Source organism: Nipponia nippon, unplaced genomic scaffold (genome assembly GCF_047370975.1).
Source record: "Nipponia nippon isolate SJK-2023a ecotype South Korea unplaced genomic scaffold, ASM4737097v1 scaffold_5, whole genome shotgun sequence".
Taxonomy (NCBI): domain Eukaryota; kingdom Metazoa; phylum Chordata; class Aves; order Pelecaniformes; family Threskiornithidae; genus Nipponia; species Nipponia nippon.
The window spans coordinates 66,141,074-66,169,039 of NW_028262369.1; the positions used below are offsets into that span (position 1 = coordinate 66,141,074).

Below are 27,966 nucleotides of genomic sequence, written 5' to 3' on the forward strand. Positions count from 1 at the left end.
TATCACTTCATAGCTCCAGAGAAAAATGATGCACCAGTGGGCCAGCTTCATAGCTCACAAAGTTCAGCTATAGATCAGTTATCCTACTGATCGGCTCAAATTAGAAATTCAAGTTGAGTTTATTGAAGTTTGGTTGGGGAAGAAAAAAAAAAAATCAGTGATGTGATACTAGCAATAATAAAAACAAAATAAATGCTAACAACCACCTCCGAAGAACTCTGTAATGCAGACTGACCTGCAACAATGCAGTGAATTAAAAACATCTCTTTTCCCTTAGGCTTCACAGCTGTTCAGTTGCATGAACAAGTTTAAAATGAGATATATAGTAAACTACTGGCAGACACATCATCTTTAAAGTAGAAGTAGCCAGAAAACAAGAGAAAGGACGAAAGTGTCACGTGACAGTTCCATTTATTTAAAATGGCAAAAGAATATTCCATTGGGGGGAAAAACATTACTTTTGGAACTACTGGCCGTGTAAAGACAAAGCCATAAATAAGGCCATTGCTTTAAATCTCACAAGAAAATGTCACCCTGGTTGATAACACCTGAAGTATAAGAGTAATGAAAACAAACTGCTGCATACAAGACCATGAGTACAAGGTGTGGCTGAAGAAACAAATACTTGATTTTTGCATTACAATGAAGATACACATTCAGCTAGTTCTAATAGGCTAGAAGCATTAAGTCACCAGTTGTGATGTTCTCTAGCACTGTTAACCTCAGTAACCCAGAGCACCAAAAATAAGTCGGTTTAGCAGTGCTTTCCATTTAAATATGTATGGTACATGCTCTAGGTCCTTTAAATTTTCTTTCTCTTGAGCTTTTGCAGGAGGCACATCACTCTTCCTGGGCACAACACACTAAATTGAACCAGTCATTTATTTTCTAAGCAGCAGCTGGTGGATCTAGCGTTTCTGAGTGGTAGAGAAGTTGCTCTGCAATCCCTGTGAGTCACACTGGCTACCGCTGCCCTCCCAGGCACAGCTGCATATCCTGTGGCCATTACTCAGTATAAACTGCACTTCATCACTTTCCTGTGCCTTATCCCTAATTGCAAAAACCACTTCCCTATCAAAGCCTGTAGGGTCTTCTAGCTATTCAAATCAACAGTTAAATACATGCTCTGGTTCATAGTGCATGAGAAAATTAAGTTCCATTCCACCTGTTATAACCTAAATGGGGCATGTATTATTGTAAAAGGTATGAGTGACCAGATCCTCACCTTGGTAGATCAAACACAGTGAGTAAAATCATACTCCGGCCCCTTTTGTGCTCTTTAAGAGTAGGTTCTTGTTTTGTCCGATACTGCTGCTAGACAGCATGATTGCAGTCTGTAGAGGCTTAGTCTTGATTGTACACATTGAGTTGCAAGCTCAGCATGTGCCAATCCAGCTTTAAGGTGGTGTCCTAAGAAGATTGTGCTAAACATCCTACACAAGAAGGCCAAGCAAAAATGAAATGCAGATAACATTTTTGGTTTATATTCTCTCGGTATGCTATACCCTTAGAAAAACCAGGACAAACTTCAGCAGCACATGGATTCAGTGTGGCATACACCTGCAGAGTGTTTCTCTTCTCCTGTCTGTGATGCAGATGAGAATTCAAAGCTGTGAAAGTTCTTCAGAAGTAGTTACGCAGAAGGTGCAAGCTTTCTGAACAGAACCTCTGCAAAAGAACTAGCTTTCCTTCGAAGCCTTCTACGTACAGCCAATTGTTTTAAACGTTAAATTTAACTAACTCCCTCAAACAAAAAATGCATGTTTCTCCCATCACTGTTGCTGAGGACCTCTCATTCCTATCCTCCTGTCTTCCTCCACTCTGGCATGGTATCTCACTAACTGGAAACTCTAAAAGAACCTCCAAACAAAAAAAGCGCATGTAAGGAGGCTACTCAGACTGCTGTTTATATTCCCATTAGTTAAAAATTGCTACTGGACCTTCAGGTTGAGAAACCAAAGAATTGAAGCATGTCACCAAGTCTTGACTGCAGAGCAGGATGCATAAGCTAATCAGCTGTGTTAATGATGCAGTAGAAAGCTCAACCTTTAAGTTGAATATGCTGAACACATCTGCAAGAAGAAAAGTAAATGTCAATTAAACAAGCGAAGTAAAGCCCTAATACTCTAGTCTTTGCTAACCACAGAGCATAACCAGGTCCTCCCCAAATAGCACCAGATTCACATCTTAGGATCAAATTACCATGGGGGGGAAAAAAAAAGCCAAGCTTTAATTTGGGATTTTTTCCTCAAGGACACCCTGAAAGGATGACACTGCTCTGTCAACAGGCAGCACCTCACCAGCATTGGCAGGGCAACACTTCCAAGCTGCACACCTGCTGTAGCTTCCCTCCCGACCCCAGACCTGGCGGGAAGGACTACAGCGTTCCTCCTTCCTCCCTTCCTGGCTTCCCTCCCCCTGCAAGATACACACTGGCAGCTTTGCTCTCCTGTTCTTCACCCCTATCTCCACAAACAAGTGGAAAGAACAGCTGGTAGCAATCCCAGTCTAACTCTGGATTCCCAGCTTTTCCTACGCATTTGAAGTTCTGAAGTGTTAGCTTGCGTTAAAAGTGTCTGATGTATGTTTGAAGGGAAAAAAAAGGAAAAAAGCAAGTTCCAGCTCAACCTGCCCGCAAAAGGCTGGTTTGTAATACATACCACAGTATCAATCTCCGCTGGGCCCACCATCCTAGACACCTCATCAAATTCTTCAGGAGACATTGGGAGCAGATTTTCTGGAGACTGGAGCCTGGAAGGGTGGCTAATAGAAGAAGAGCAGGGACAAACCTTCACTAAAGAACCGAGGCACAGCTGGGCTACCATATCTGGCTCTCAGTCCAGAAGCGCCACTAATGAGGTCTCTTGTTAAGAAGACCTAGCCTGTGAGAAATACACCGTGCTTTGCAAAGCCAGCATGGCTTTAAATGAAAACTGGGACTACTCGGTGATTTACATTCTAATCAAACAAGTCCAACAAGTCTTCAAGAACTTGCTTTTCAAGAAATAATTTGCTAGTACAATTACCAGCATGTTTCTAGGGTTTTATACCTAAAAATGGTGTTTCAAACACAGCGCTGCGTGAATGATGTGATCAGCTCCTCAAGGAGAAAGAAACCAAAGATTTGACGGGGGCACCTACACTTTAAATACTGTGAAGAGACATGAACTACAGCTAAAAAGTTATCATCAGTTCCTACAAATCCAGCATTTCTGTGGAAACTTACACTTCAGATACAGAGATTAACTCAGTCTTGATGTAGCCATTTCCCTTGGGACAATCCAAATCCATAGGCTCTGGTGCTTCAAGGAGAAAAAATTAAAAAAAGAAAAGGTTGAGTTTCTTTCAGCAAGTTTACTTCACATTGCCATCTTTATTGTACCAAAAATAAAGCCTGTGACCCAGATAATGTGCAAGTCTCTCTCTCATGCATTTTACAGCACTATGATTAATTTATTCCATTTTTTTAGTCAGATTTTCCTTTTTGCTTTTCCCCTATAGAAAATGGGGAATAAAACCTCCCCTAAAGTTTGATGTAGCTGCATCAATACATCCTGCCAGGCCCACACAGCCAGGATCAGTCCTGTGTAATAGTCAAATATGAGTCATGGCTCCAGCTGTTAGTGGGAACCTACATCTCTGGAATATCTCACAGCTCACATGAAAGCTGAATTAGAGGGCAGCAACAATTACGTTTTCAGTTTTTGATCTGACTAGATCTCATGTTGTGCCTCTTTAAAAACAGCCCTTTTCTTAACTTACTAAAGCTTAGGTGCCTGTTCTCACCTTTCAGCTGAGCAGCACTCAAGCATGGGTTAGGCTGCCAAGACACTCAGTCCAACTTCTATGCCACAAATTATACAGTGCCCAAGTACCTCAAGAAGAAACATCACACTTACGCTGTATGAGCCATTTATAGCACTCACCCTCCTTAGGCCTGGAGTAGTATTTGCCAAAGGCATTGTCTTTGGGTATGTCTGGGTACAGAAATCTCAGTGGATTTTCAGGAATGTTTTCAGCTGCCATCACTTTGTAGTTGCGAATGATATCAGGGAAAGTAACAGCAGAGAGTTCCTTCTTGGTGTATGGCTCTACCGAATGGAACTGGGGCTCTGCAGATGAGAGAAGCAGAGACTCTTAAAGGTGGTTTCAAAGCTTTTTCTGAAACTGCCCAGAAAAGCTGGAGCCACTTCCACAAATTCAGTGGTCATATGAGCAAAAGGCTTACCTGGATGACATCTACTGTGCTGCAGGTAAATATTTAACAACTGTCAAAGGGAACACAATTGTTTTGTGGGGTAGGAAGGCATATGGGGGAAAGTGTACAGCAATGGCTCTTGGTGTATTTTGTACTCAGAATGGTTGGGGTGACCTGTCTGGAAATTAACTGTAACATTTCATTAACTAATTAAAGTCATGCTACCTTTTCAACCTTCTTCCAAATGATGTCATTCAAACTCTATTGCCTATTAGGAAGTTTGAGCCTAACATACCACCTGGGGCTCTTATGAATCATAAAGAGAGACAGATAAACCCTCACTGAATGATCCAAATACTACTGCCGTTCTTTGTTCAATTTTTGGATGCCTCGGGTAGGAAGGCAACAAAGGGGAAGAAGTCATTCAAGTACATTCAGCAGTTTCTCTTTGAGCTGTTGTAGGTCTTGGGCTCATCCATATGAAGTGTCAACAGCTGCAGCATCCTAGCAGGTGGGGCTGATTTAAGTAGTATGAGAAGGGAAGAACCCTGATTGGATACAAGGGAGATGATTATATCTTTTTGCAGCTTTTAAGTCTCTAGGCTTCCTTAAAAGAGGGTGAGAGAGTAGTCCAGCTAAGTGAAGAACCAAGCTCTTCATCTGTACTCCTTCTGGAAACAGAAGGAAGGAGAACTGCTATGAAAATGAAGTAAGTGAATATATGGTTTGCTTGGGCAGAATGTGGGAAGGAAGGAAAAAATGTGTTGAACCATAAGTTAAAGAAAGCTGTTTAAGAAAGGAGTGTTGCACACAAGGTGAAGTAGTGGGAGAAAACAATAGTACAGAGGGCTTGAATGTGGCTGTAGTGAGCTTCTCCTGGGAGAGAAATCTCTGATGGGGAAGGTGATATAGGTTTGGAGGGAGATGCAGATATATATACTAAAGGTGTCTTGCTAAGAGAGACCCTGAGGAGGCGGGGGAGGCAGCCTAGGCAGTTTGTCCTCAACAAACTACCAGGCCAGAAGCAGTACCTGGGAAGTGTTATTAACCCTAGCTGAAGCCTTGAACAAGCCACTGTGTGGCTTATGAACTACACCAAGTAAGGTATGTATCTGCTATGGCTTGTGGCCTCTTGCTTGTAAGGGTGGGGACTGCTAGCATGAAGGATTGCATTGGTTCTCAGTGTGAAAGAGAAGAGCATAAAGAGTTCTTGTTCTGATGTAAGCTTATATTTTGAAGTCAAAGATGTCCTCTGTTATTGACTTACCATTTTGAGATCCTTCTACCCAAGTGAATGTGATTGCTCCCTCTCTGCTGCTTTCACTGAATCTTAGTAAAAATGTTCCTGGACTCTGATCCTTCAATAAAGCACGTTCTTTCTCTTTACTGATGAAACCCATGATACAGCTGTAATGTTGAAAAGAAAAAGCTGAGTTTACTCCTCAACATAAAATCTAAGCTGTGCTGGGCTAGCTAGGAAAACTAAAAAGCTAAAGTACTTGTAAAAGCCTCACAGAAGGCTTTGTCCTGTGAATAGCTAGGAAGTTAGCAGTAGGACTGACAGGCTGGAGCTGCCCTGTGGAAGCCATGAATCACCACAGCTTCCCTCAGCACTCCTCCTTTTGACTGGTGGCTTATACAATCATTTTTCTGAGCTCGGAATAAAAGAGATTGTCTTTTGCTTTCAGAACTCTGCTGTGGAAGCAGAACTAAAGTTGTATGTGTGCAATATGGTCAGGTCCCAGCTAGCAGTTTTAACTTCAAAAGTATACTAAGGAACGGTTGTTTTCCCTCTTTGGCTGATGAAACAAACTTTGTCAGCTACTAGATTGCATCATACAGATGTGGGGTTTGTTTTATTCCTTGTGCACATTTTCTAGATGAGCTGTTAAGCTTGTGTGACTCCAACCCCCCAAATAAACTATGCTTAGCAAATGTTGTTATGCAGGCAAGGAGGCCAGTGTGGTAATTTTAAGAAATGGATTGGTCTGAATAGGTACTGCGGAGGGAGTTGTACAAGCCAGCACTAGGGCATAACCTGGTTAAGCCCCACCTGCTTTTTGAAAAGGTCAGAATTTCTTTGCACTGTTGCTTATTCCTCAAAATACTCTATCAATAATGAAGTTTTGAGTACTACTCAGAAAGTACTACTACTACTCTCTTTCTGTGCATTAAGTTAGGGAGAGTGCTTTTTGCACAAAAACTACTAAATAATCATGATTTTGCTTAGAAATTTCAGGTGCTCTAAGCTGCCCTGTTTTATGGGTTTTGTGGGTTTTTGAGTGTGTGGTGTGTGTTTTTGTTTTTTGGTTTTTTGTTGTTGTGTTTTTTTTTTTTTTTTTTAAATGGCATGCTTTAGGTAACAAATCTGTTTGGTAGCAAATGTGCTGTGTATAATGACAGTCTCTAGCCTTCCCATCCCTCAAGTATTAAGAAAGGCAAGTGTTCTTGAGGCTGTAATGCCTATTCTTTTGTATACAAGGGGAATCTGTATCCTAATGAATACTATAGATTTGCCTCTTTCCCACTCAAGTATCTTTGCAGTTTGCAAGAGTTTTCCTTTCAGTTTCCCTTTTTGCCTTTCTAGAGTCTCTGGTTTTGACTACATTCAGGATTTAATGTGCACCTCTTCCTTCTGTTAAACCTTAAACAGGGGATCACTCTCATAACGGAGAGCAATGAGTAATGCTATTCAAGACTGTATACTATCAAAGCCACATGCAAAAACAATCCTGTAAGCACACAGCCACACTGAGGCGGAACACCAAATGGGAGAGAACTGCAACTCTGCTTCAGTAATGGTGGCAAAAGATCCTGCTGCGCTGGTGTCCACTTAGCTAAGAAATATGTAGGTTTTAGGCAGTGAAACAGGCTTGTACTATAAAGGGCTTCAACAGAACTTATCTGGAGCTAGGGGGTAATAATTTGAAGCCTGCTGCTGAATATAGCAAGACAGAGCAATCCTGCTGTTGTAGATCCCGGAGACTTGTGGGATACTGGGATGTTCCACTGTGACCGCGCTATTGACAGGGTGTTTTAATGTGTCTAAACCTAAAATGGAGGATTGTGACCTTGGCTGAACTTGTTTCTGGCAGCAATTACTTCTGAAATCGGCAATATCAGAATCAAAAGTTTACTAACCAGTATTAAAGGGCAAATGGAACTGGTTTTCCATCTGGGAAAGTCTTACTAACAATACTCCATTAAAATCAGCAAAGACTAATGTCTGGACTCATAGTGCAGATAGTGAAGTTCAGAGTCTGGCTGCTGCCACCTAGAGGAGGCTCAGAATGTTTGCTGTGGGAAGGTTTTTTAAGTTTGGGGTTTTTTTTGTAGGGTTTCTTTTAAGACGGATGATCACTTCATGACTTATACTTTTTAGTTTAGTCTTCCCTGTCAAACAAAAAAGAGTCTCTCTTCTAGGGTGCAGAAAGAACCTACTTACAGTGGGAGCAGAGGCAAAAAAAAAATTTAATGTTCAAAGCACTGCTCTGTGACTTAAATGGGACAACTTGGTTATCTGATGCTTTTGCTTTAAGCAATTGCCTCATTAGAGACTTCCTCACTATTAGAATTCATTTGCCTTGGATTTTTCTGGCTGCAAGTTCCACTTTATTGGATCCAAGGTATCTGCACAAACAACTTCACAACCTGAGGATGCAACTGCTAGCCTAAATGAAAGGTCTGAGGCAATGACCATATCTGTGTTAACTTCACTCAGGTCTTACCCATCATTCCAGAGACACAGGAGGTGTTTCTTAATAAGCTCCAGGATTCCCTCAATCCACAGCCAAAAGGGGAAATTTTTATCATTTATATTTTCCTGAAATTCAGAATATGGAAAGGCAGGGGTGAGAGAGGGGAGAACAGGGACAACGGAACGTGAGTTTTGTTAAGTGGAGAAGAAGCAAGCTCTCAATCCTGCCAGCATCTACTTGTTCTTGCATTTTTTCTCCTCTTTTTCTTCTTTCCCACCATCCCTGTATTCTCTTATTTTTCTTCCTCTTTCTGCTTCTCTACTCTAGAAGGACAGAAACTATTGGGAATGAAGCATGTACTGAACCATAAGGCAAGAGGCCGTGCGAGAGAAATGCCTGCCTGAGCCTACAGTACCCACAAACACGTGATCCATCACCTCTCATGTAACAGCACTGGTCTAAGAGCAGAGAAGAGGCTCTGTTTCCTGCCTGGGCACTGTCCTTCTTGGAGCTCTTGGACATACAAACCATCCCATGGGGCTTTCAACCAGGCTGGCTAGCAGAACAGCTTAGAGACACTTTCTGTTCAGGCTTGGATTTCAATTCCTCGTGAGACACTCATATTAATGAACTTGACCGCTTGTAGGTCACCAGAGCTTTGCTCTTTCCCTGGAGTCTGCTCCTCTCTGCTGTCATCTCCTGCTTATCTATACTAGTTTAGGGTCTAAAGCCAAAGAAAGTGTGAAAAGTCCTCCTGTCTTGCGGCAGCCAGGGTTAAGAAATCTCATGATGTAGCTTTCTGCTATCATGCTGACCCTCTTGGCTGCCCTGTGCTAATCCTCACACTAATCCGGTTGTCCCTGGTCTGGGAAACGTCCGTCACTATGACAGAGAACTGCTCATCTTGCTGGGCTTTTTTGACACTTTCTCTAATAGTTAAAATGGAGAACAATTCTATTAATAGCAATTGCATTAATAATAATGATGATGCTGTGTTTAAAAGATGCATTTTTCTATATAGTTTACATGGCTCAAAAGCAATCTCAAAATTATCTACTCCTTTCTGTTACAAGCCCTTTTTCCTCCTGCTGCTGCTACTTTAACCTCACCAGCAAAACCTCCCATGACTATGTAAGCTGTAGAATAATTAGGGTACACTATAGAAAAAGAAAGCACCCTGAAAAAAAACCCACCCAAAACAAGACAAAGCTCCCTCTTCCATCTCAATTTTTAAACTGAGTTCATACCTTGCAGAATCTTGTCCAAGGAATAAGGCCATCGTGAGATCCGCCGCTTGTTGGCCCTGAAGAGAATAAATTGACTTCAGTCATGTTTCATAAGTTACTTTGTTAAGACTGAAAGGGAAGTACTTATAGCACCAAGTTCTGAGTGTTTATTTACAACTCTGAGCTGTTGGACTAAGAAAAGAAACGCAAGGCTGCAGTATTTTCACGGCTAGTGCAGGGAGAGCTTGCAGAGTTCCCCTCTGGAGAAGTTCACTGCATGAGAATGACCAAATGTATTTAATCAGACCTTTTGTCATGGAAACAAATTCATTCTGACACTTTGTATGCTGTGCTACACCTAACACTTGCCAGTTTCAAAACGCTTCCAGGAAGGGGACTGAAGTCTTGCCTATCTCTTCACCAGCAAAACAAGAAAACTATAACCCGTAAGCTTTTCTGCAGGAGCTCAGGAGACCCTACACCATCGTTCTGAGATTAAGCACTTTCCTGTCTCAATTCTAGTGACTTGTAGGCTTTTGCTCCAGAAACTCTTGACTCCTAGGTCTGCCCCAACCACAGACTCATCTCATTCCTGTTGCAATCATTCCCCCCCCTTCCTAGTTTTTATGTCAACAGCATTTCATAACCACATCAAAACCACAAAGAAAATCCTATGCTGTGACTACAGTAGCTACAGCTTTGCAGACCCTGACTGTATTCAGAGCCAAATTCTTTACACACAGATCATGCTATGGATTTCAATAAAGTCAGAAATATGCTGCTTTTCCCTCATCTCTCTAAAAATACACTGGGTTAGTCAGCTTGTTTCTGATGCTGCTAGTGTTGGAGACCAAAATTCTGTCAACTTTCACATCACAAAAACAGTGAGTGAGTTGTATCCTGGCACCCTGTTAGATTCTGTGTCCCCTTGCACTAAGGAATCCTGAATACATAGTGTTTCAGCTACCTGGATTTTTTCAGTAGTGAAATACTTCTAGCTGTAGAGACAAGATTTAAATAGCATCCCTACTGTTACCAGAGCTTGACAAAGAATCTCTGAAGTTCTGAAATGCAAGTTGACCAACATGCCAGTGGTCACTTTGTCTTCATGACGGTTAACTAGACTAATAAAAATTATTCTCCTTGCAGAATTCTGAAAAGCAATCTATTAAATCACAAGCTTTTTATCAAACCTTTATGTCCTAGGGAAATTGGAGGAAGGGAATTAGAGACTGGAATGCTGTACTTACCACCTAGACCCACTAATGTCAAAACTCTTTAAATATAAACACTTCCTGAAACTTAAGGATTAGTGGAATATACTGAATTAACAGTATTTTTATCTACGAGTCTACTATGCAAACTCAGTATCTGTGTCAAGTGCCCTGCCTATCAGGCAAACTAACAAGGAATCTGGAAAACAAAACTCATGGCTGATTAGGTTTTCACTAAGGACTCTTGTCTGGGAGATGTTCAATTTGATATCCTTTAATAACTTCATCATGTTTGCACTTTGATATTGCAACTGTGTTTATGCAGGTAGAGTAAACCCCCACTGCCATTGGTGGCATGCATGAAGCTAAAAGTAATGGAGATGGATTTAAAAAAAAAAAAAAAACAAACAAAAACAAACAAAAAGACAAAACAAAAAACAAAACCACCCCCAAAACAAAACTAAAAAATGCCAAGAAACAGCCACCTCAAAGACTGACTAAACATGTGTGTTACTGCAGTAGCTCTTCAAAAGGCAGAAGTAGCCCAAATCTGTGCTGCCCTAATGCATAGAACTCCTAAGTTAGAACTGCAGGTTTTTTTATGACCTGGCATTCATTCGCAAATTTTACCCTATTGAAAACTGGAAAGCACTTCATTGCTATAAAGTGATATTGTATGATGGGGGGGGGGGGGGGGCAAGGTGTGAGGGGGAATGAAAACTTAAAATAGATTGCAGAAAAGATGTAGAATTAGCTTCAATTCAAACAGGTTATCTGCTTGTTCAGTAGAACCAAAAGGTTTAAAGTAATGGAAGCAGACCATACCAAGTAGCTTCTCTCCCAGCATGCTCAGTTGATCTGCATTAAGTCCTCTCTTTGTTACGGAAGAAAACTGCCAACTCAGAACTTCAGAAAGTTTAGACCACTTTGCATAAGGTGGATTCAGAAAGAAGGACAAGTTCTAAAATGGAAGGGAAAAATACAATCTACAGTTAATAAACATTAATTTTGGAATGCCACTTGAATTTACACAAGTGTATTGCCAAAACAGAATGCAGATTTAAGAATCGACGTCAGCTTGAGACAACTCTGGAATAGCAGGCTGCTGTTCTGACAGGCACTCTTTAGCAGGAAAAGCAATCTCTGGGACTCTTCTTCGGACATGTCTTCTCCCAGTGGGTAGAATTCCTAGATTACTCAAGTGCACTGTATTTGAATTCCTGAACGTTTATTTGGCTTCTTACTGTGTACTGTATATACTGAATACAATGTATAATATCCTTATGATTGCTCTGTTTAGGATAGGGAAGTAAAGTTGCTGTACCTCCCCCCCCCCCCCCCCCATCTGAAAGCCATCAAGTCACCTGCATGGAAAAAAATACAGCAGACAGTTGTATACAGGCAATGCTTGAAAATTATACATAGTATTTCTGATACTTTTTTCTTTGCAAATACCTTGGGATCAGTAGACAGCATGTTGAACCATAAGATAGAAGCCCATCCACTTGGAAGCTGGCTCACGTTTGAGATGACAACAATGGGAAGGGATGTGGTCTGAAAGGAACACAAAAGCAAAAGTCAGTCTATCCTGTACCCCTGCTGCAGTTCTCCTCTAGATTACCCACAAACACATTTCTGTTGTAATTCCTTGCTGGCATGGTCTTAACACTTTCACTTGAAGTTTGTATGTAGGGGAGAAAGTGTCAGTATGATGAAGTACTAGAAAGATTCAGGTGATTTTTGTTTGATAAAGACTTCCATTTAATGTTGGTTATGATAGCACTGATAGTAACAGAGTTCATAGCATATTGCTTCTGAAATAAATGGAAAACTGATACCTAGAGAGCTTAAAACACAGGGTTCATTATTGGATACTTTGCAAAGCACATCTACTCTTATTTACCCAGAGATTTGACAGCATTCTCACTCTATGTGTATGTACAGAGATGATGTGAAGTGTCATTCACATATTTTGAAATAACTGAACGTGTTTGATATCCAAGTACTTCAAAAAAAATAAAAAAAGAGGAAGTTTAGATTGCCAGTATGAGTGACATACAGGAATTTAAGTCCATCTCTGTTTCATCTAAGACATACCTCTAGGTCTACTACCAAGCCAGGCTGGCACAGCTGCGTCTCAAAACTCAGAGAGTGAAGTTCTTCTGTTACAATGAGAGGACCCTTTAAAGAAAAACAATAGTAATAAAAAAAAAAAAAACACCTTTCAGGGATGGTGAAAATTGCTTGGGGGAAGCTAAGGGGATTTATCATGGGGAGAAACCTTCTCTGCCCAAGGTTATTTGCTCTAGGCCTCAGAAAGAGTTTACAGGTCAAAGTCAAGTGACAGTGCTAACTTCCTAAAACTGCCTGTTAGAATGGGTACTCTCTAGGGACGGCGTTGGGTTTTTTTTGGCTCCTACCCCAAAGCCACAGGAAAAATCTGTCTTTGCCAGAAAGTCCTGTTAAAGCTAGGTACCAACAAGGGAGAGTCCAGAGGGACGCCATTCTGGCACTAGTTCTCATTTGCGGACACCTCCTACATGGATCTTTTCCTAGAAACACTGAACTCCTCTCCTATTGATCTGTCATCCTCTGTGTTTCTTCATGGCACTGAGCAGAGCATTGTCTTAAATGCCCGAATGCCTTTTTAGTGTTATGCAAAGGCTTTACAAACAAGGTTAGTGCTACTTACCTCATTTGTTCTGCATCCTGCATTTTTCTGTTCTTTCAGTTGCTGCAAATGAACAAAAACCCCTGTCATTCATTTACCTTGGCCACAAATGAAAGCTGTAGGGGATGCAAATGTTTGTATGGTCTAGTTGCTCAACTGTATGCAAACTTGCTGCACTAGTGTCTGGTCCTATTTGGTTCTAAGCTGTGGAAGCCAAAAAGATTAAACTATAAGTAACTACTACTCTTTTACAAACCATTCATCTGTGAAAACAGATATTGCACCCTTATGATGTAATACCTTTATGTAAGAGGCCTTATAAGAACAGAAGCAGTGTGAAATTAGGAAATATCAGATGAAATACTGGTTTATCAAAGTACCCCTCTGAATAGGACAATACACTCCAGTGTCTGTTCTGGATGATGATAAGAGAATTCTTTGTTCACTGGTTCAGGACTTGCATCTTTCCTTTCCTGTTGTAATGACGAAACCAATCTGATTTATCTCTCAATCTGCAGATCAAAAGTGTTGTACAGTCTGCTGAAGGCACTGAATTTCTTGCAGCTGCTCCCTCCTAGACAATTTTCCTCTTCCAGTTTCAAAGGTCTTTAGACTACTCCAAGCTTTCTACCTATGGGCCTTCCGCTGAAAGACCCAAAACAGCATTTCTAGGATTCTTTTACTTTCTCCTCCAAAGAATTTATTGCAACATAAGCTGTATGGCAGCAAATACTCTTATTTGCCTTTCTGGCCCTATTTCAGTGACAAAAACAATAGCATTTCAATTGAAACAGACCAAAGATTTCTGAAAGGGAAGATGAGATGTTCACAGTTCCTCTTATACAAAAGTAAACAAAGATCTCTGTAACAAAAGCAATTTGTCTCCTTCCTACCACACCCTCTACCCACACAATTAAATGCATGTGTCAATAAAAGAAAAAAAAAATCCCCTACCAAGTGCCTGAATTCTGCTGCTAGACTTCCATTAGTAGATTCTTCCATGTTCATTACTTTCGTGTTTGTTCCCAAAATATTAAATTTCCTGAACCTTCACAAAGAGAGAGAAAAGAATTGAGTCTCAGATTCATTGAAAGAACCCAATATTAATATACCAAACAGTAATGCCACGTACCCTTTGACTGAGTTCTTCTCACTTACATCTCTGTCAAAAAAAAAAAAAAAAAAAAAAAAGAAAAGACAAAATAAAAATTTTTTAAATATTCTACCACGGACACAGAAAATGTAGGTGTGCGTTTTAGTAGCTGACTGAGAACTGGTAAAATGCTTCTGTGAAATCTTTTATGCAAAAGAGGAGGCAACTGGTTCAAGCAGTCAAAATAAATATAGTGCTACACAGGCTATCTTTTACTGAGGCGTAAATTTTGCTGTGGGGGCTTTACAGTCAAAGCAAGTCCTTTCTTTTACTACATAGGCTTTAACTCTTGCTCTGAGGAAAAAAAATTATACAGTACTGTCATTCTGAATCTGCTTTCAAACCATACAACTTCTTGAATAAATTGCTGCATCACTTGAATCTGTTTTCCCACCACTCTGGATTTTACTAAGTTGCATTATATCTGCTGTGCTTCTCAAAGCCTCAGGTCCCACATCCATGTAAGAATTTCTTTTCCTTTTCCCCATTCCATGCAAGTTTCTGGACCCCAGAGCTGCTTCAAGTGAACCGAATGCCCCCTTAAAGACTCGAATAGGAAGACAAAAACTTGCCTGCTTTCTTAAAAGCACAGCCCCTTTTCATGACCTTACAACCACTGTCGTTATGTTGGAGAGCATGTTACATTTTTTTTCTATGCCCTTAGAGTAAATGCTGAGGCCTTCTGTACTTTGTGATATGTCTCTAATGGCAGAGAGAGATTTAGAGCAAGGGCATGGGTAAGAAAAAGGGAGGCTGTACCTGCTGCCATGGAGAACCAGCCTGCTCCTGGCCAACTCAACACTTTAAAATATGACTGCCTTTTGTATTTCTGAACATGGGGGCTGCTTACCGTTAACATACACAGGGATGAGAAAAAGGCAACATACTTATCAAATAAAACTTTCACTTTCAAGTTGTAGTTCAATTCCTGCAATTTCACCAGCAATCTAGAAAGAGAAGGTTTTTTTAAAAATTACTCCAATTGCAAAAGACAGGTTCTCTTCTATTGCACTGCTTATCATAGGTATATTTAAGCTGCACAACTCAGGGTCAAGTATAGGCTCCAAGCTTGCTTCATACAAGATAGCACAGATGCAGTGACAGGATAAATTAGCAAGGCCTATAGACACTGATCCTGTGTCCTGATTTAGAGAGGAAACTAGATGGGCAAACAAGTTATTCTTTTGCATGACAAAGTGGACTGTATGTTCTGCTGTTTGGTTGTTTCTTGTATACTCAATGCCCCCCCCCCACTTCTGGTAAAAGCTAAATGCAAGTTAAACTTTGCTAGAAGATGCCCCCCTGCCACATGGCACTGTCCTCTTCCTACTGACGTCGGCACTTAGGCTATACTGTAAGATGTGCAATCCTCTCAGCTGTAGGAAGCCAATGACATGAAAAACTTGCCACAAAACGAGAAGGGGGAAGGGGAAAACATACCTCAGCTTTACAGTAAACTGTACTCCAGTCTTCAGGACTAATGGTCTCTGAGGATGTGTTGGCATGCAAGGCTGCCTCTCTACCACAAAGGAGCTATGGAAAGAACAGATTAAAGGCACTTTGATTTATCAATGTTGTCTTTGAGGAATAAGAAATTACATCAAAAGTGAAATTTAAAAGAATGGTGTTTTAACAGTAGTACTGTACACTTTATTCATTCAGTTTCCATCTATAGAGAGGTCTGTGCGTTGGTTTCTTCCACTTGCATCAATGGGGCTAGAAATATTGCAAGTATGAAGTGATTTTGTAAGGCTTGGCTCTTCTTAAATACACTGATGGCTTGGGGAAGGAGAGTGCTACCTCAGGCTTCCCTAAAACCAAACAGCATGTAAACACTGTGATGTAACTAGCGTAATCCGTGTAATCCAAGTGAGGATTGTTGCTTTGTTTGCCATTCCCAGCGCTTGCTAAATTCTTACGGTTACAGTGCTGTGAGACAGTGCTATGTAACAACACACAGAGCCTGAGAGCTAGGTAAGCCAGCTGGGGATTTGATGAGGGCTAGCTAACCCCATGAAGCAAACTCCTGAGGCTAACCTGTTCTGATGCACCCCAAACTGTTGCCATCTTGGGCACTGTTTGTGTAGCACTGTGCTGCACAGACATCAATTATTAAGTATTTCTATTGTTACCGAGTCCTAGGCAGCATGAAGACTTTTCCTTCCACGATACTCACAGGCAAGATAACTGAACAGCAGCTTACAGATAATTAAACAGCAGCTGGACTTCTACAGTTCTTTCTTGTTGCTTTCACTTCACTGAAAAGCAGTACCTGTGTTTTCCAATTGAAGATTAGTGGTCAAAGTGGGACTCTGGAAACCTTGGGTTCTAGCCCCCCGTATGGGGTGTTACCTACTGTATCTGAGCCCCTGCTCTTATCTGCTGGGTTCAAGCCTTCTGCAGCATGAATTTTTTTCTGATCACAAACCCTTTCCATGGGCCTAAACCTGTGGAAACCCTAGAAAGGGTAAATCTCAAAAACGGTCATTTAGTTTAATGTCTGTCACAAACTTAGGAAAACCTCAGAAAACGCAAAGTTAGCGGGCAGGAAATATTGAGGGAACAGAAGGGAAGGTGCTTTCCATCTGTTTATTCACACAAACACAAAAAGACCATTCTTGTCTGTTACCTCTGGATGAGTTGTTTGAAAAGACTGTATGTTCGGTCCTGTAGAACTTGTTTATTTTTTGTGATGGGATCAGGGTCATAGGTGAACTTCTGTTCCAGTTCCTCAAGCTTTTTGAGCTGCTGACGAACTTGCTGTAGACTTTCAGCAACAATGGTAAACCTACAATTACACAATCTTGTTACTTTTAGCATGTGTTTATGTTGTAGTAATGCTGACATACCAGCCAAGTGACTGTCCCTAAAGACTAGGCAGTGCACAGAGAACACTTCTTCCTCATTGGAAAAGTGGTGAGGTAATAAAATCAATGACATGGAGTTATGCTGTCACAGAATGAAAATGCGTAATATAAATAATCACTATATTTCAAAGATCTGGTGTTCCTTCATAACATACTTCAAGTTCCCATCCAATGCAGTCCTTGAGTAGAGACCTACCAGTTCTGCAGCTGGTCAAGACAGGCGTTGGGTGGGCCACCAATGCATGCAGTCTGTTGCCTGTGTTTCCACTCCACCAGCTCCTCATTAATAAGAGCACTCTGTGTGTGCTCTGTGGTGTTCAGCAGCTGTACTATCTTGTTTACCACTTCCTATAGAGAATATTAAATTACCCTGTTTATTAAAAATACTTTATACAGGAATACTGTTTTAGCTAATGCTATCTGTCTTGCAAAACTCTGCAAGGACCTCAGAGTAATAGTTCCTGTCAACAGAGGATGTTTTCTAAAAACACCTGCTGCTTTTTAGCTGGAGTATTTGCTAGATTAAGTGGAGAAACAATGGAGAAACAAAGCATATTCAGTATCACTGAATTCTGAAGAGCCAGTGTCTCACATCCATGTATGTCCCAAGCGTACATGTGGGATGACCCAGTACTTGCTGTAGATTTGAGCACTGCAATGAGAGTGAGCACGTTTAACGTAGCAGCAAATCTTCTAATCGGTGTTTTCCACAAGAACATGACTATTGATATGACATCTTTTCCCTCTCATTGTTCTTTTAGCTTTACCTGACAGAGTCTGATAAAGGTTGCTAAAAGAGAAATAAAACCGCTTACAGAGATTCTAGATTTTCAGTCAGGATGGAAAGAATGAAATCTTAGTTCAACTGACAGTAGTAGAGAAGTTTTCATTTATACAATTTATGTCAACCCAATGAAAATGAACATGTGTTCAAAATGAGGTGCTGTTTGCTTCTGAAAGAAAACTTGAGTGCTACCTTTCTCTTGAGGTCAAGTGATAAAAACATCTTCTTGAGATTCATCTGTTCTTTCTTGTATTCCTCCTGCGACATACCATTGGACTCATGCTCTGTAAAATAAGTCCAAATTGTGAAGGTGAGGCTGAAGGAGTGCTGAAGTATGGGTGGGGGAAACACTGGGGGGACGAGGGGAGCTGCCTGGCTAATGCCAAATGAAGTATATCTTTAAAGCTTAAGGGAGGAAATAGTTACCGCCTCCTAGATTTTTTTGATTCCTCCTTCCCCCCTCCTGAAAGGACAGAGCCTATACTTAAAGGCCTAATGCAAGGAAAAGCCACTATCCCAGTGAAGTAATGGAGATGTGAGTTTGCTTGCTTTTTAGAGCAAGAACCTGATTTCAAAAAATGATTATATGTGTAAATGATTATATTGTATAAAGATACACACTGAGCAATTTCTCATGCTGACTTCAGACACAAAACATTCATATTACTTAACCGAGCAACAGAAGTAAACTGTTTTTCAAGGGAGGATGTTTACAGCCTCCTGAGGGTAGCCCAAGCTGACAGATCCTACACAGTCGCCCTAGCTACTACCTCTGCTGCCTACTGACCTTAAGTTAGAGGTTCCCGTCTGCCTCACGGAAGCACTACCTGCCCCCAAGTACAAAGAGCAAGATCATGGCTCAATGCTCCCCTTAGCATCTTCTGAACATGTCCCTCTTCTAAGGGACAGTCAACTGCCAATTTGTGTTGGAAACTGAAGCCTTTTCTAGAACAAAGTAGTCAAAAAGAGAGACAGATCTATATAACGAAACCAGTGTGGACTATGGCTGCATGTGCTTCCCTCAGTACACGAGAGCCTACAAAACTTGAAGTGGGAAGGCATTTGTGAAATACAAGATGGCAAAGAGAAGCCTAAACCTAACAATTTAGGTGTATGGTTGAACAGTCACAGAGTCTATTGGGTTTGCTATTTCTAGTAGCAATGGAACATAAAGGACAAAGGAATGCTGCGTTAACAAAGAGGCTCTCTTACTTGTAAGAACAGACAGATGCAGAGAATGCATTTTCAGGAATTTGGGTTTCAGCGTAAAGCAGAAATAATGAAGGAGGGACATTATCAAAGCAGAATTAATAAAGGAGGGACATTATCAAAGCAGAATTAATAAAGAAGGGACATTACCAGTAAGTTTGGCTGCATATCGTTAGGTTTAGTTTGCTGACATAAGACAGCAGAGTTTACTCTTACAAACTATATGCGATAGGGTATGTCCTTGATAAATTACTCACCTCTATTCTGCAAGGTTTTACATTTAAAGTCATATTCATCTTGCATATCCTCTAATGTCTTGATGTCTTGCTCCACGTCCTATAAAGCACAAATGAAAGTGACCACAATTATTCAATACTTTCAGGTAATGCAAGGCTACTTCTGATTAGGAACTGCCTGGTACCAGCCCTTTACAGAGGTGAAGTCCAGTTTTGTAGCAATGCCTTTTCCTGGAACTCCCTAACAGGACATATCCCTAAACTTAATCACCTTCTACTCACTCTCCCTCTCTCTTCTCAGCTAACTAAAATCTGTTAATTATAAAATTTGGAAAAGCCCTCATTGTCTAGCCATATAATTTCACAGCGTTTAGGAGAACCTAGGCTACAGTGGAAAAATTTGGAACAGCAGACAGCATTTTAAACTTTCAAATTCTTAGGTACTGTTTGGAGAAAAGCTTTCTATCACGACAGTATTTAAGACAATAAACATCTATATGCTAAATGAAAATCTATCTTCTACTTAAGAACAAATTGGTTAGTATATGATTTCTTACAAATTTTTCCTCAGTTGCTAGTATTTCAGATGAGTAAAATGTGTTTGTTGCTAAAATTTAAGCACAAGAAATGTGATCTTGCTAAACCAGTCAAATCCCAATCTGTATTAGGGTGCTACTGACAAATAATTACTTTCTATTTTCAGACAATCACTGGTTGTAGACTTGAAACCCAAACCATTACCTTATTTTTGTTTGTAATTTTAGAAAGTCTTATGTACTGAAAGCTTTTAAATGTCTGTGAATCAACAAATGCTACTTCAAACAGATACACTATACTTACTATAACACTGTTTTTTATAGCCTTAACTTTCGCATCAAGCTCCTTCTGTTTGTCCAGCATCCCAATCACAGTGTTCTGTATGCCCCCTACTTCCATCTGAGGAAAGCAAGCAGAACAACAAAAGTCAAACCAGAGTGACCCATGACACACATACTTTATTCATTAATGTAAGTTAGTGGCTTTTGTTGACAAACAACTTGATGAAGCATAACTTGTTCTGATATATCATACTAAGGTTTTATAACATAAAACCAAGTTTAGATGAATTTGCAAGAAACAAGGGAGGATTAAAAATGCCTGTTGTGTAGTGATGCTGCATTTTTCAGCATAGCACTATAAAGCTATAAACATATTCTGTTTTCTCTCTGAACAAATCCATTCTTTTGTTTCCTTGTCTTCTAAATGTATTTCAAGAAAACAACCACCCTGAAGGCTGGATGACATCTACATCAACTATTAGGTTCATCCATACAGGATATGGGGAGAAATGGGCTAAGAGCAAGAACAGGATAGGTCTGTGTACAGGCAAATGGGGTAACTTGGTATGCAATTTCTTTCTTACAGGGCATTCAAGCACCTTTTAGATCTCTGTATAATTTCTTTGAAAGCTGACCTCAATATCACTCAGGAAGTTTATTGCATGACATGACTCAGGGAGAGTTGCAGTAATGTGAAAGAGGATTTTCCATTCCATACATTAACAGTACTAGTGGTGTTAGAAACTTGCTGTTCCTCCATGTGGGACAGTCTCAAGTATGCACTGTTGCTCTGATTAATGCTTCAACTTAAGCTAAAGTCATCTAAAGTATTGGTAAACTGTCAAAGGTCCCCCATTCATAGACTTAAGTCAGACTATTAAGGCAATCTGAACATACTCTAACATTCAGGATTCTTCTTTGGTTTTTACGATGCTTATAATTGTGCTTGCTCTGCATTTTATCTTGTCAGCTTTGGGAAATGAGAATGTTTTACCAGAAAGCAGAGGTAGGGCATGCTATTGTATCTAGTGCCAACAGTAAGTACAGGAGGACTTATTTTCCTTTCTGATAACACAAGTACATTGTATGTTGGAAAGGCAGTTGTGAGTGCTTTGTCATGTGCCAGAACAGAAACTGAACAGCTGCCCTGCAGCTACAAGGGCTCTGTCAGAGTCACATTTTTAGAGGACCTGTTTTGGACACAGTTGCATTAGGCCCTTTGTTGAGTGTTCTTCCCACTCTACCAACGAGCATTTAAAAACTTGCCCTAAAGGGAAGTATTTCAGTATTGGAGCTTAACATCCTTGGTCAGTCATCACTTTACTGTTACACAAGTGGATTACATCTAGCTGTATAGTTTGCGTGCCCTTCCCAACTTTAGAATTTTTTTATTGCAAAACAGTTCTCCTTGCAAAGGAAAAACCAAAAAGATGAAAAGTCAGAAAACAGATGAGGAAGGATAAGAATATGGCTTTACTTATGGTTCAGAGGAAGGAAGTGGGCTTCATTTAAAAAAGAAAAATAGAAAGAAATACTTGGAGATAATCAGGGAGAACGATGCATCATTTTCCCAGAGGGGGAAGTCCAGAGAAGCACCAAGGCTCAGCTGCTTAATACAGAGTAAATTCCAGGAGTAAAATGCAGAATAAAAAAGCTAAAATCTTGCTGGAGAAATAAGGCAAGCATTATTTATTAAGTTGTAATAAAATCTGATAAGCACATCAGGCTATACTACAGAAGCATTAAAAAAAAAACAAAAAACAAAAAAACAACCAGCGTAGCTTTTGCATCACTCGAGCAATAAAAATTGCTTCCTGGCCATTTCCCCTCCAAATGCTTCATACAGCACAAACAAGCCACACTGTCCAGCTGGTACCAATCAGTGTTCACTCTTAAAGACAGAAGAAACATATTGTTGGGCAGGGAGAGGACAGCCTGTTTCTTCTTTTGGTTGTCTTCCACTCCTTCTGTCCCAAATAATAGGAAAGGGTAGATATAACTGCAGTAGACATTCCAAGACTGTTACCTGATTTGACAACTGGGCACTGTTCAGTATTTTCCTCTCTTCTTTCAGACAGTTGTAGATGATCATTGCCATGTGTATTGGGTCTTCTTGGAAGTTATCCTATATATTAGAGACAGTCTGCTGTTAAAGTTCATAGCCATAATTTCTTGTCCTTCAGTAAACCAATTGGCAAAAACCTTAGTGGGTGACTGTGAGCCTCGGGGCACGCATTGGTCGTTGCATGCTCCAAGACTACAGGGAGTGTGACAGCTGCAACCACCTCCAAGAACGAGGTTCTATTTTCGTTCATTAGTGTGTGAAGAGATGGGACTTGGCACAAAATAACAGGAAAGGGCCAGACATATTACTGGGAGAAGTGAGATACTACCCTACAGTCCTAGAGAGAGCCTCTCTTCAGAGCCACCCTCCCACACCTTTGAAGTATAGCAGCTGGCTTTGAAGGGCGGCTGTTTTAGTTTGACTGGTACAGCTCTTGCTCAGTGATATAAAGGAGATATATTAGCTGCCACTTATGAACACACAGTCGAGGCTGGATATAAATTCAACCTTGTTGTTTTACATGCATACAAAGTTGAAACATGCTTTGGATTGAGTACTGCCCTGCTCTGCCCAGGATGGTGCTGCCCCAGGTGGTCGCTGAGCTGTACCAGCCTTCTTGACTGATCTTTCATTGCTGATCTATAGTTACTATCAGATAAGTACAGCCTGGTCATGTTCTCTTCTCCTCAGAAAACAGTCCCCTAGTCACCGACTTCTGATGAGGAGAAGCTAGCTGTGCGGGAAATAGGCTGTGGAGAAGGTGACTCTATGGAAGACCCTCTGTCATAGAGGGGAGGACTGACTAATGAAAGTAATTAAGTCCACTAAGAATATGTTCTGCACTACCACTCTACTGATTGCTTTGGCCCTTTTCTTTGTCAGTACAATATGATGCACAGAAGTGCTGTCTAACGACAAGTCCTTTGCTATTAACTGTAGTTCTGCAGTTACATGGGAAGGATTTCTTCCCCCATGTTTCTTCTGCATCAGAAGCTTATTAGTACACTGAGGAAACCAGCTGGGGAAGGGCTGGAGTAAGTGAAACTACATTTGAGTAAGTGTTCCAAATAGCTACAGTAAACACCATACAAATGACAACTTTCTTCTTCCTAGAGTTCTCGGAAACTGTAACTGTACTGGTAATGAAACTAACTTTCTAACTGTAGTCAATTAAAACAAAAAAGGATCAACATTTGAATTCTGGCTTTTAAATTAGGATTCTGACACACTCTCTGTGAAAATCCCTGATGGCAGGGTAGTTTACTTAGAGGCATCCCATCGCACTACTGAAGCAATTCAAGCAAATGTATAGGCATATACCCCAGGCATACCTGAAGATTACGTTTGCTTTTCCTTATGTTGTGTTGCAGTAGAAAGTTGTTTTCTATCAAGAATCTACTAAATTGATCATCAAGCTGTGACAGCAGGTCATGGAATAACACCGTAGCAAAAGATACGTTGTTGGCTGCATGTTCCCTAGAATGATTTAAGGCATGCTTGTGTTAAATACACTTTCAATACAGCATTCAAGAAATGCATACAGGAGTAATTTATTTTTAATCCCCAACTCCAGTTGTAGTATACACAAACAGTAAGAATTACCTTCAAATGTAAGCCAGTTTCATTCTCTCAACTTTGACTTTACTTTCCATGATACAGAAATGTTGTTTTTATCTGTATTATTCTTGCCACATTCTGTGCAACTTCATTTACTCATTCCATGCACATCAAGAAGCTAAAAGTGAACCTGATGCATGTGCATGTTGACCCACTCTTCTAAAAGAAGACACTCCACAGATACCTTGGCAAAAGTTCAAAGTCTGCAAACAGTGAGAGACAGCTGCCAAGGCAGTAACTGATCGGTCTTAAAACAGCTGCTTTTGTTACAGACCAACCGAGGGAAATATGAGATAGTACACCTATTACTCTAGGTGTCAGGCCCCTCTAGAAAGCCCTGAAGAGGGGCAGGAACACAGGCTATAGCACTCACACAGCTACTGAAGCGTCCTACCAGCAAAGGTTCACCTAGCAGCTTGCTTCCCCAGTATTCTTCTGCTGCCCGTAACCGCATGTATGAGAACACTGCGTATCACACAACCTGAAGGCAAATTTCTATGCTTACCAATCCTGGTTTTCCAGCCACTGTGCCAGGTACTGCCTGATCTCCATAGGAAAGCTGTCATCGTATAGCTGGTGAACTTGCTCCAAAAACTTGGAATCAAGTTGCTGTAGCTGATACCACTGAGTCATCCTGGGGGGGGGGGGAGGAATCAGTGTAAATGTTTAAGTAGTATTTGGACTGAACTGGTGAAAAGTAACTCATTTAAAGTTTTCATGAACACTGGTAAAATTGGAGGAGTAGGAAGGAAAAAAAAATTATTTCCAGCTGTAACAGTTTTACAAATTTAATAATGAAAACTGAATACAACTTCTCTGCTTGTTTTAATTAAAAAAAAATTAAAATTGCAAGTTAAAAGAAAGTGCACTATTTCATGAAAAATAACTCAAAGCTAAATCACCCTTCCCTCTGAAAACTTGCCTTCCCCCCCCCCCCCCCCCGAACCCCTTTTCACAGCATTTAGGGTACTGGTAGTGCTACCACTATCTTGCTTAGTAGGAATATGGGAATGAGGACCTGTGTGTTTGACACCTGTACTCTTCAGGATCGAGATCCTATATGTGGAGTTTCACCTTTTGTTGGTGCAGATGTATTCCCCATCACGAAGATCATGAGTGGAAAATCCAAAGAAGCCTCTACGGGCTGTTTTCAGGTGCTATTTGTGTCCCCACTTGCCTGCTCTGAAAATGGACTAGATATCAAGTTACTTTAAATGGAGAGGTATTGGAAAGATGTTTTTTCTACTATATGCTTTAGGTTCCATGATCAAATTTTCAGGCTAAATTCCAGTAATGTGTGCAGCAGACACAGGTTAGTTAAAATGAACTAATATGACTGACAGAAGCTATGCTGTACAATAACACTTGTATGACAAAGTGGCCAATATATGTTCTGATATACTGTCTCTGCAGTCTCCTCACTGGGCTGCAGGTTAGCATCTTGTAGTGGAAATAGCATGCTAAGACATGTCCAAGGAACAGTCCAGGCTGAGAACATGGGTTGTGAGATCCAAGTCCACTCGCATCTGCAACTTTTAAAAAAGGGTGGTAGGACCGATCCAAGGAACAGGGCAGCACTGTAGTGAAGGACTATCTTATATATGGCCTTCTGCCAAATCCCATTAGTGTTTGTATGCCAGTTTGCTCAGCTGCTGAGTGGCATATGTTATCATAGAATCGTCAAGGTTGGAAAAGACCCTTAAGATCATCAAAAGTCCAACTGTTAACCTATCACTGCCAAGTCCATCTATACCATGTCTTCAAGCACCGTATTGATCCGTTCTTTAAATACCTCCAGGGATGGAGACTCAACCACTTCCCTGGGCAGCCTGTTCCAATGCTTGACCACTCTCTCCGTGAAGAAGTTTTTCCTAATGTCTAACCTAAACTTCCCCTGGTGCAGCTTGAGGCCGCTTCCTCTCGTCCTGTCACTCGTTACTAGGGAGAAGAGACCGACCCCCACCTCGCTACAACCTCCTTTCAGGTAGTTGTAGAGAGCAATAAGGTCTCCCCTCAGCCTCCTCTTCTCCAGGCTAAACAACCCCAGTTCCCTCAGCCGCTCCTCATAAGACTTGTGCTGTAGACCCTTCACCAGCTTTGTTGCCCTCCTCTGGACACGCTCCAGCACCTCGATGTCCTTCTTGTAGTGAGGGGCCCAAAACCGAACACAGTACTCGAGGTGTGGCCTCACCAGTGCTGAGTACAGGGGCACTATCACCTCCCTGGTCCTGCTGGCCACACTATTCTTGATACAGAATGTGTGAGAAGCAAATGAGTTAAAAATGCTGTTATGTTTAAAGTGAGGGCTTTGAGGATTTTGATGTGCATGGGATTCAGATTACAGGTAACATGGCATTTGAGTGTGCTGTAGTGGCACCACGGCAAACAGTTAAGCATGACATTGGCGAGGAAAACTGGAAGAATCTATCTAAATGCATTAAGTTAGTCTGTTTGGTGTCGTTCCCCCTGCCCCCCAGTACTTAAATGAAGCTGTATCCAGGCTTCCTGTGTCTTAAAGCAACTAGACTGGGAAAGAGCAGAGAACCATCCAAATGGCCAGTTACAGAGCAATATGATAATGCAGCAAACGCCAATCCTTGGGGATGCAAGCAGGGAAACACTGAAAGAGTGGGAAGTCAGCACCTTCTGTGGAACACGTGTTAGAGACCCCAATACTGGGACACAGGGCTCAGCCTGCCATTGACAAGCTGACAAGTGAAGCGGTGTAGGATGGAAAACCCCATTTGCTGTTCTGCCTTCCCTTGGGCAAGGGCAATAGGATGGCAGTCCTTATGCATCTCTGGAGAAAGGGGGTGTTATCCACAGCTGTGCGGGTCCCTGTGCCTCGGTAACACCCGTGCTCGGGGGTGTCCTCCACGGCTAAGCTCGCACTCCTTCCTGGCTGCACTCTAACTACGCCTAGCCCCGCCATTCTTCATGTCAGTCCCGACTTCCCGGGTGATCGCCGCCAAACCACGCGAGGGCAGCTCGGGAGCAAAGGGCGGGGGACAGCCCTCCCTGCCGCCTGGGACCTCGCACGCCTTCCCCCGCCACCGCGGCTCGACGGGCCCCCGTGTCGTGCCGTGTCCACCCCGGCCCCCAGGCCAGCCCCGGCCGTTGGGCGCCGTTAGCCCCCGCCCGCGCGCGCCGCCTGCACTTACACGTGGGACGAGGCTGCGCTTCGGCTCCGCGCGGCGACCCTCGCTTGCGCCGAGAAATACCCGCACAGTCGCCGGGCGGGGGGGGCTGGCGGCAGGGCCAATCGGAGCCCAGCCCCCGCGGCCTCGGCCAATGGGCGCGCGGCGGCGCCGGGCTGCCCCGCCCACAGCCCGTTCCCTTCCGCGTGGGGGCGGCGGGGTATTCCCGCCGGGGCGCCCCCCCCCCCCCCCCCGCGGCCACCCGCGAGGGGCCGCTCCGGCTCCCGGCCCGGCCGCGGCAGCTGCGCAGGGGTTGCAGGCGGGAGCGCCGCAGGTATAGCGTATTGCACCTGTTAAGAAATGGCTGCCCAGCAGCGCGGCGGTGCTTGGCCGTAGCAGGCAAAGCAGAAACAGGGTGAGCGCCGTCCCCGGGGATAGGCCTCCGTTTCTGTCGGCTTCTGGCGCTGCCGGGCAGCGTGAAAAGTCTGTGAGGGAACGTGCAGCTGTCGAGAGGGGCTCAAAGGTGTGCAAGAAGTAGGGTCTGTGAGGGGGTGTAACGGGTGACAGAAAAGCGGGGGCTGCTGGCAGGGCGGGGGCGATGCCGTGGCGGTGTCCCCGCCGGCGGGGCGGGGACCCTGTCAGGAACGGAGGCCGTTAGCAGACGGCTCCCGTTGCCCCAGGAGGAAAGATGCTGAAGTGTAAAGCTCAGCGGGCCACCTCCAGGCAGCAGCCAAGGGCGGCGAGCTGGCCAGCGCGGGGCCAGCCTGAGGAAGCGAGAGGTGTAGTAACGCTGGGCATTCGCCCCGCTGCCTCATCCCCTGAGGGGCGGTTACTGCGCCGCCCTGCAGCTCCCAGTGCTGCCGGCGCCGCCCCCCCCCCCCCCCCCCATCGAAGGCAGCCGCCGTGCCTCCCCTCACCTCTCGGGTAAGGCTCCCGGAGCCTTTTCCAGCGACCAGCCCCACGGCGCCTGCGGGTGCCGGCTGCCGGCCGCGGCGGGGAGCCGCCAGCCCGGCCGGGCCTCGGTGCGGCGGGAGGGGGCGCGCCGAGGCGGGAACAGCCGCGCCGCGTGACTT

At 42.6% G+C, this 27,966-nt stretch overlaps 1 protein-coding gene across 3 annotated transcripts; it reads right to left on the bottom strand.

The window, feature by feature from the left end:
• Positions 1-394: 394 nt before the first annotated feature.
• STAT1 (signal transducer and activator of transcription 1) lies at positions 395-27,966 on the bottom strand. 3 transcript variants are annotated; one of them, XM_087731947.1, is made up of 25 exons: positions 27,811-27,925; positions 27,244-27,378; positions 24,262-24,390; positions 23,471-23,615; positions 22,101-22,199; positions 20,097-20,192; positions 19,278-19,356; positions 18,004-18,095; positions 17,224-17,375; positions 16,790-16,948; positions 15,601-15,693; positions 15,048-15,107; positions 14,140-14,169; positions 13,962-14,055; positions 13,029-13,070; positions 12,434-12,517; positions 11,792-11,890; positions 11,162-11,297; positions 9,144-9,199; positions 7,927-8,021; positions 5,466-5,605; positions 3,927-4,112; positions 3,227-3,302; positions 2,661-2,763; positions 395-2,072 (listed from the first exon to the last, which is right to left on the bottom strand). In XM_087731947.1, exons 3-25 carry the CDS (start codon positions 24,387-24,389, stop codon positions 2,049-2,051), a joined length of 2,268 nt encoding a protein of 755 aa, XP_087588073.1. In that variant the 5' UTR covers position 24,390; positions 27,244-27,378; positions 27,811-27,925; the 3' UTR covers positions 395-2,048. The 3 variants fall into 3 exon arrangements, with proteins under 3 accessions (XP_087588073.1, XP_087588074.1, XP_087588075.1); XM_087731948.1 differs by lacking the exon at positions 27,244-27,378 and having other exon boundaries at positions 27,811-27,966; XM_087731949.1 differs by lacking the exons at positions 27,244-27,378; positions 27,811-27,925 and adding an exon at positions 26,918-27,070.

Bases quoted from the DNA above. Each gene is read 5' to 3' on its own strand.
- STAT1 (XM_087731948.1), bottom strand. From the start codon at position 24,389: ATGACTCAGTGGTATCAGCTACAGCAACTTGATTCCAAGTTTTTGGAG. The intron at 15,108-15,600 runs GTATGTTTTCCC...TTCTCTTTCTAG, and splicing joins CAGTTTACTGTAAAGCTGAG to ATTGCTGGTGAAATTGCAGG. The intron at 9,200-11,161 runs GTATGGTCTGCT...TATTCTCTTCAG, and splicing joins GCTGGGAGAGAAGCTACTTG to GGCCAACAAGCGGCGGATCT.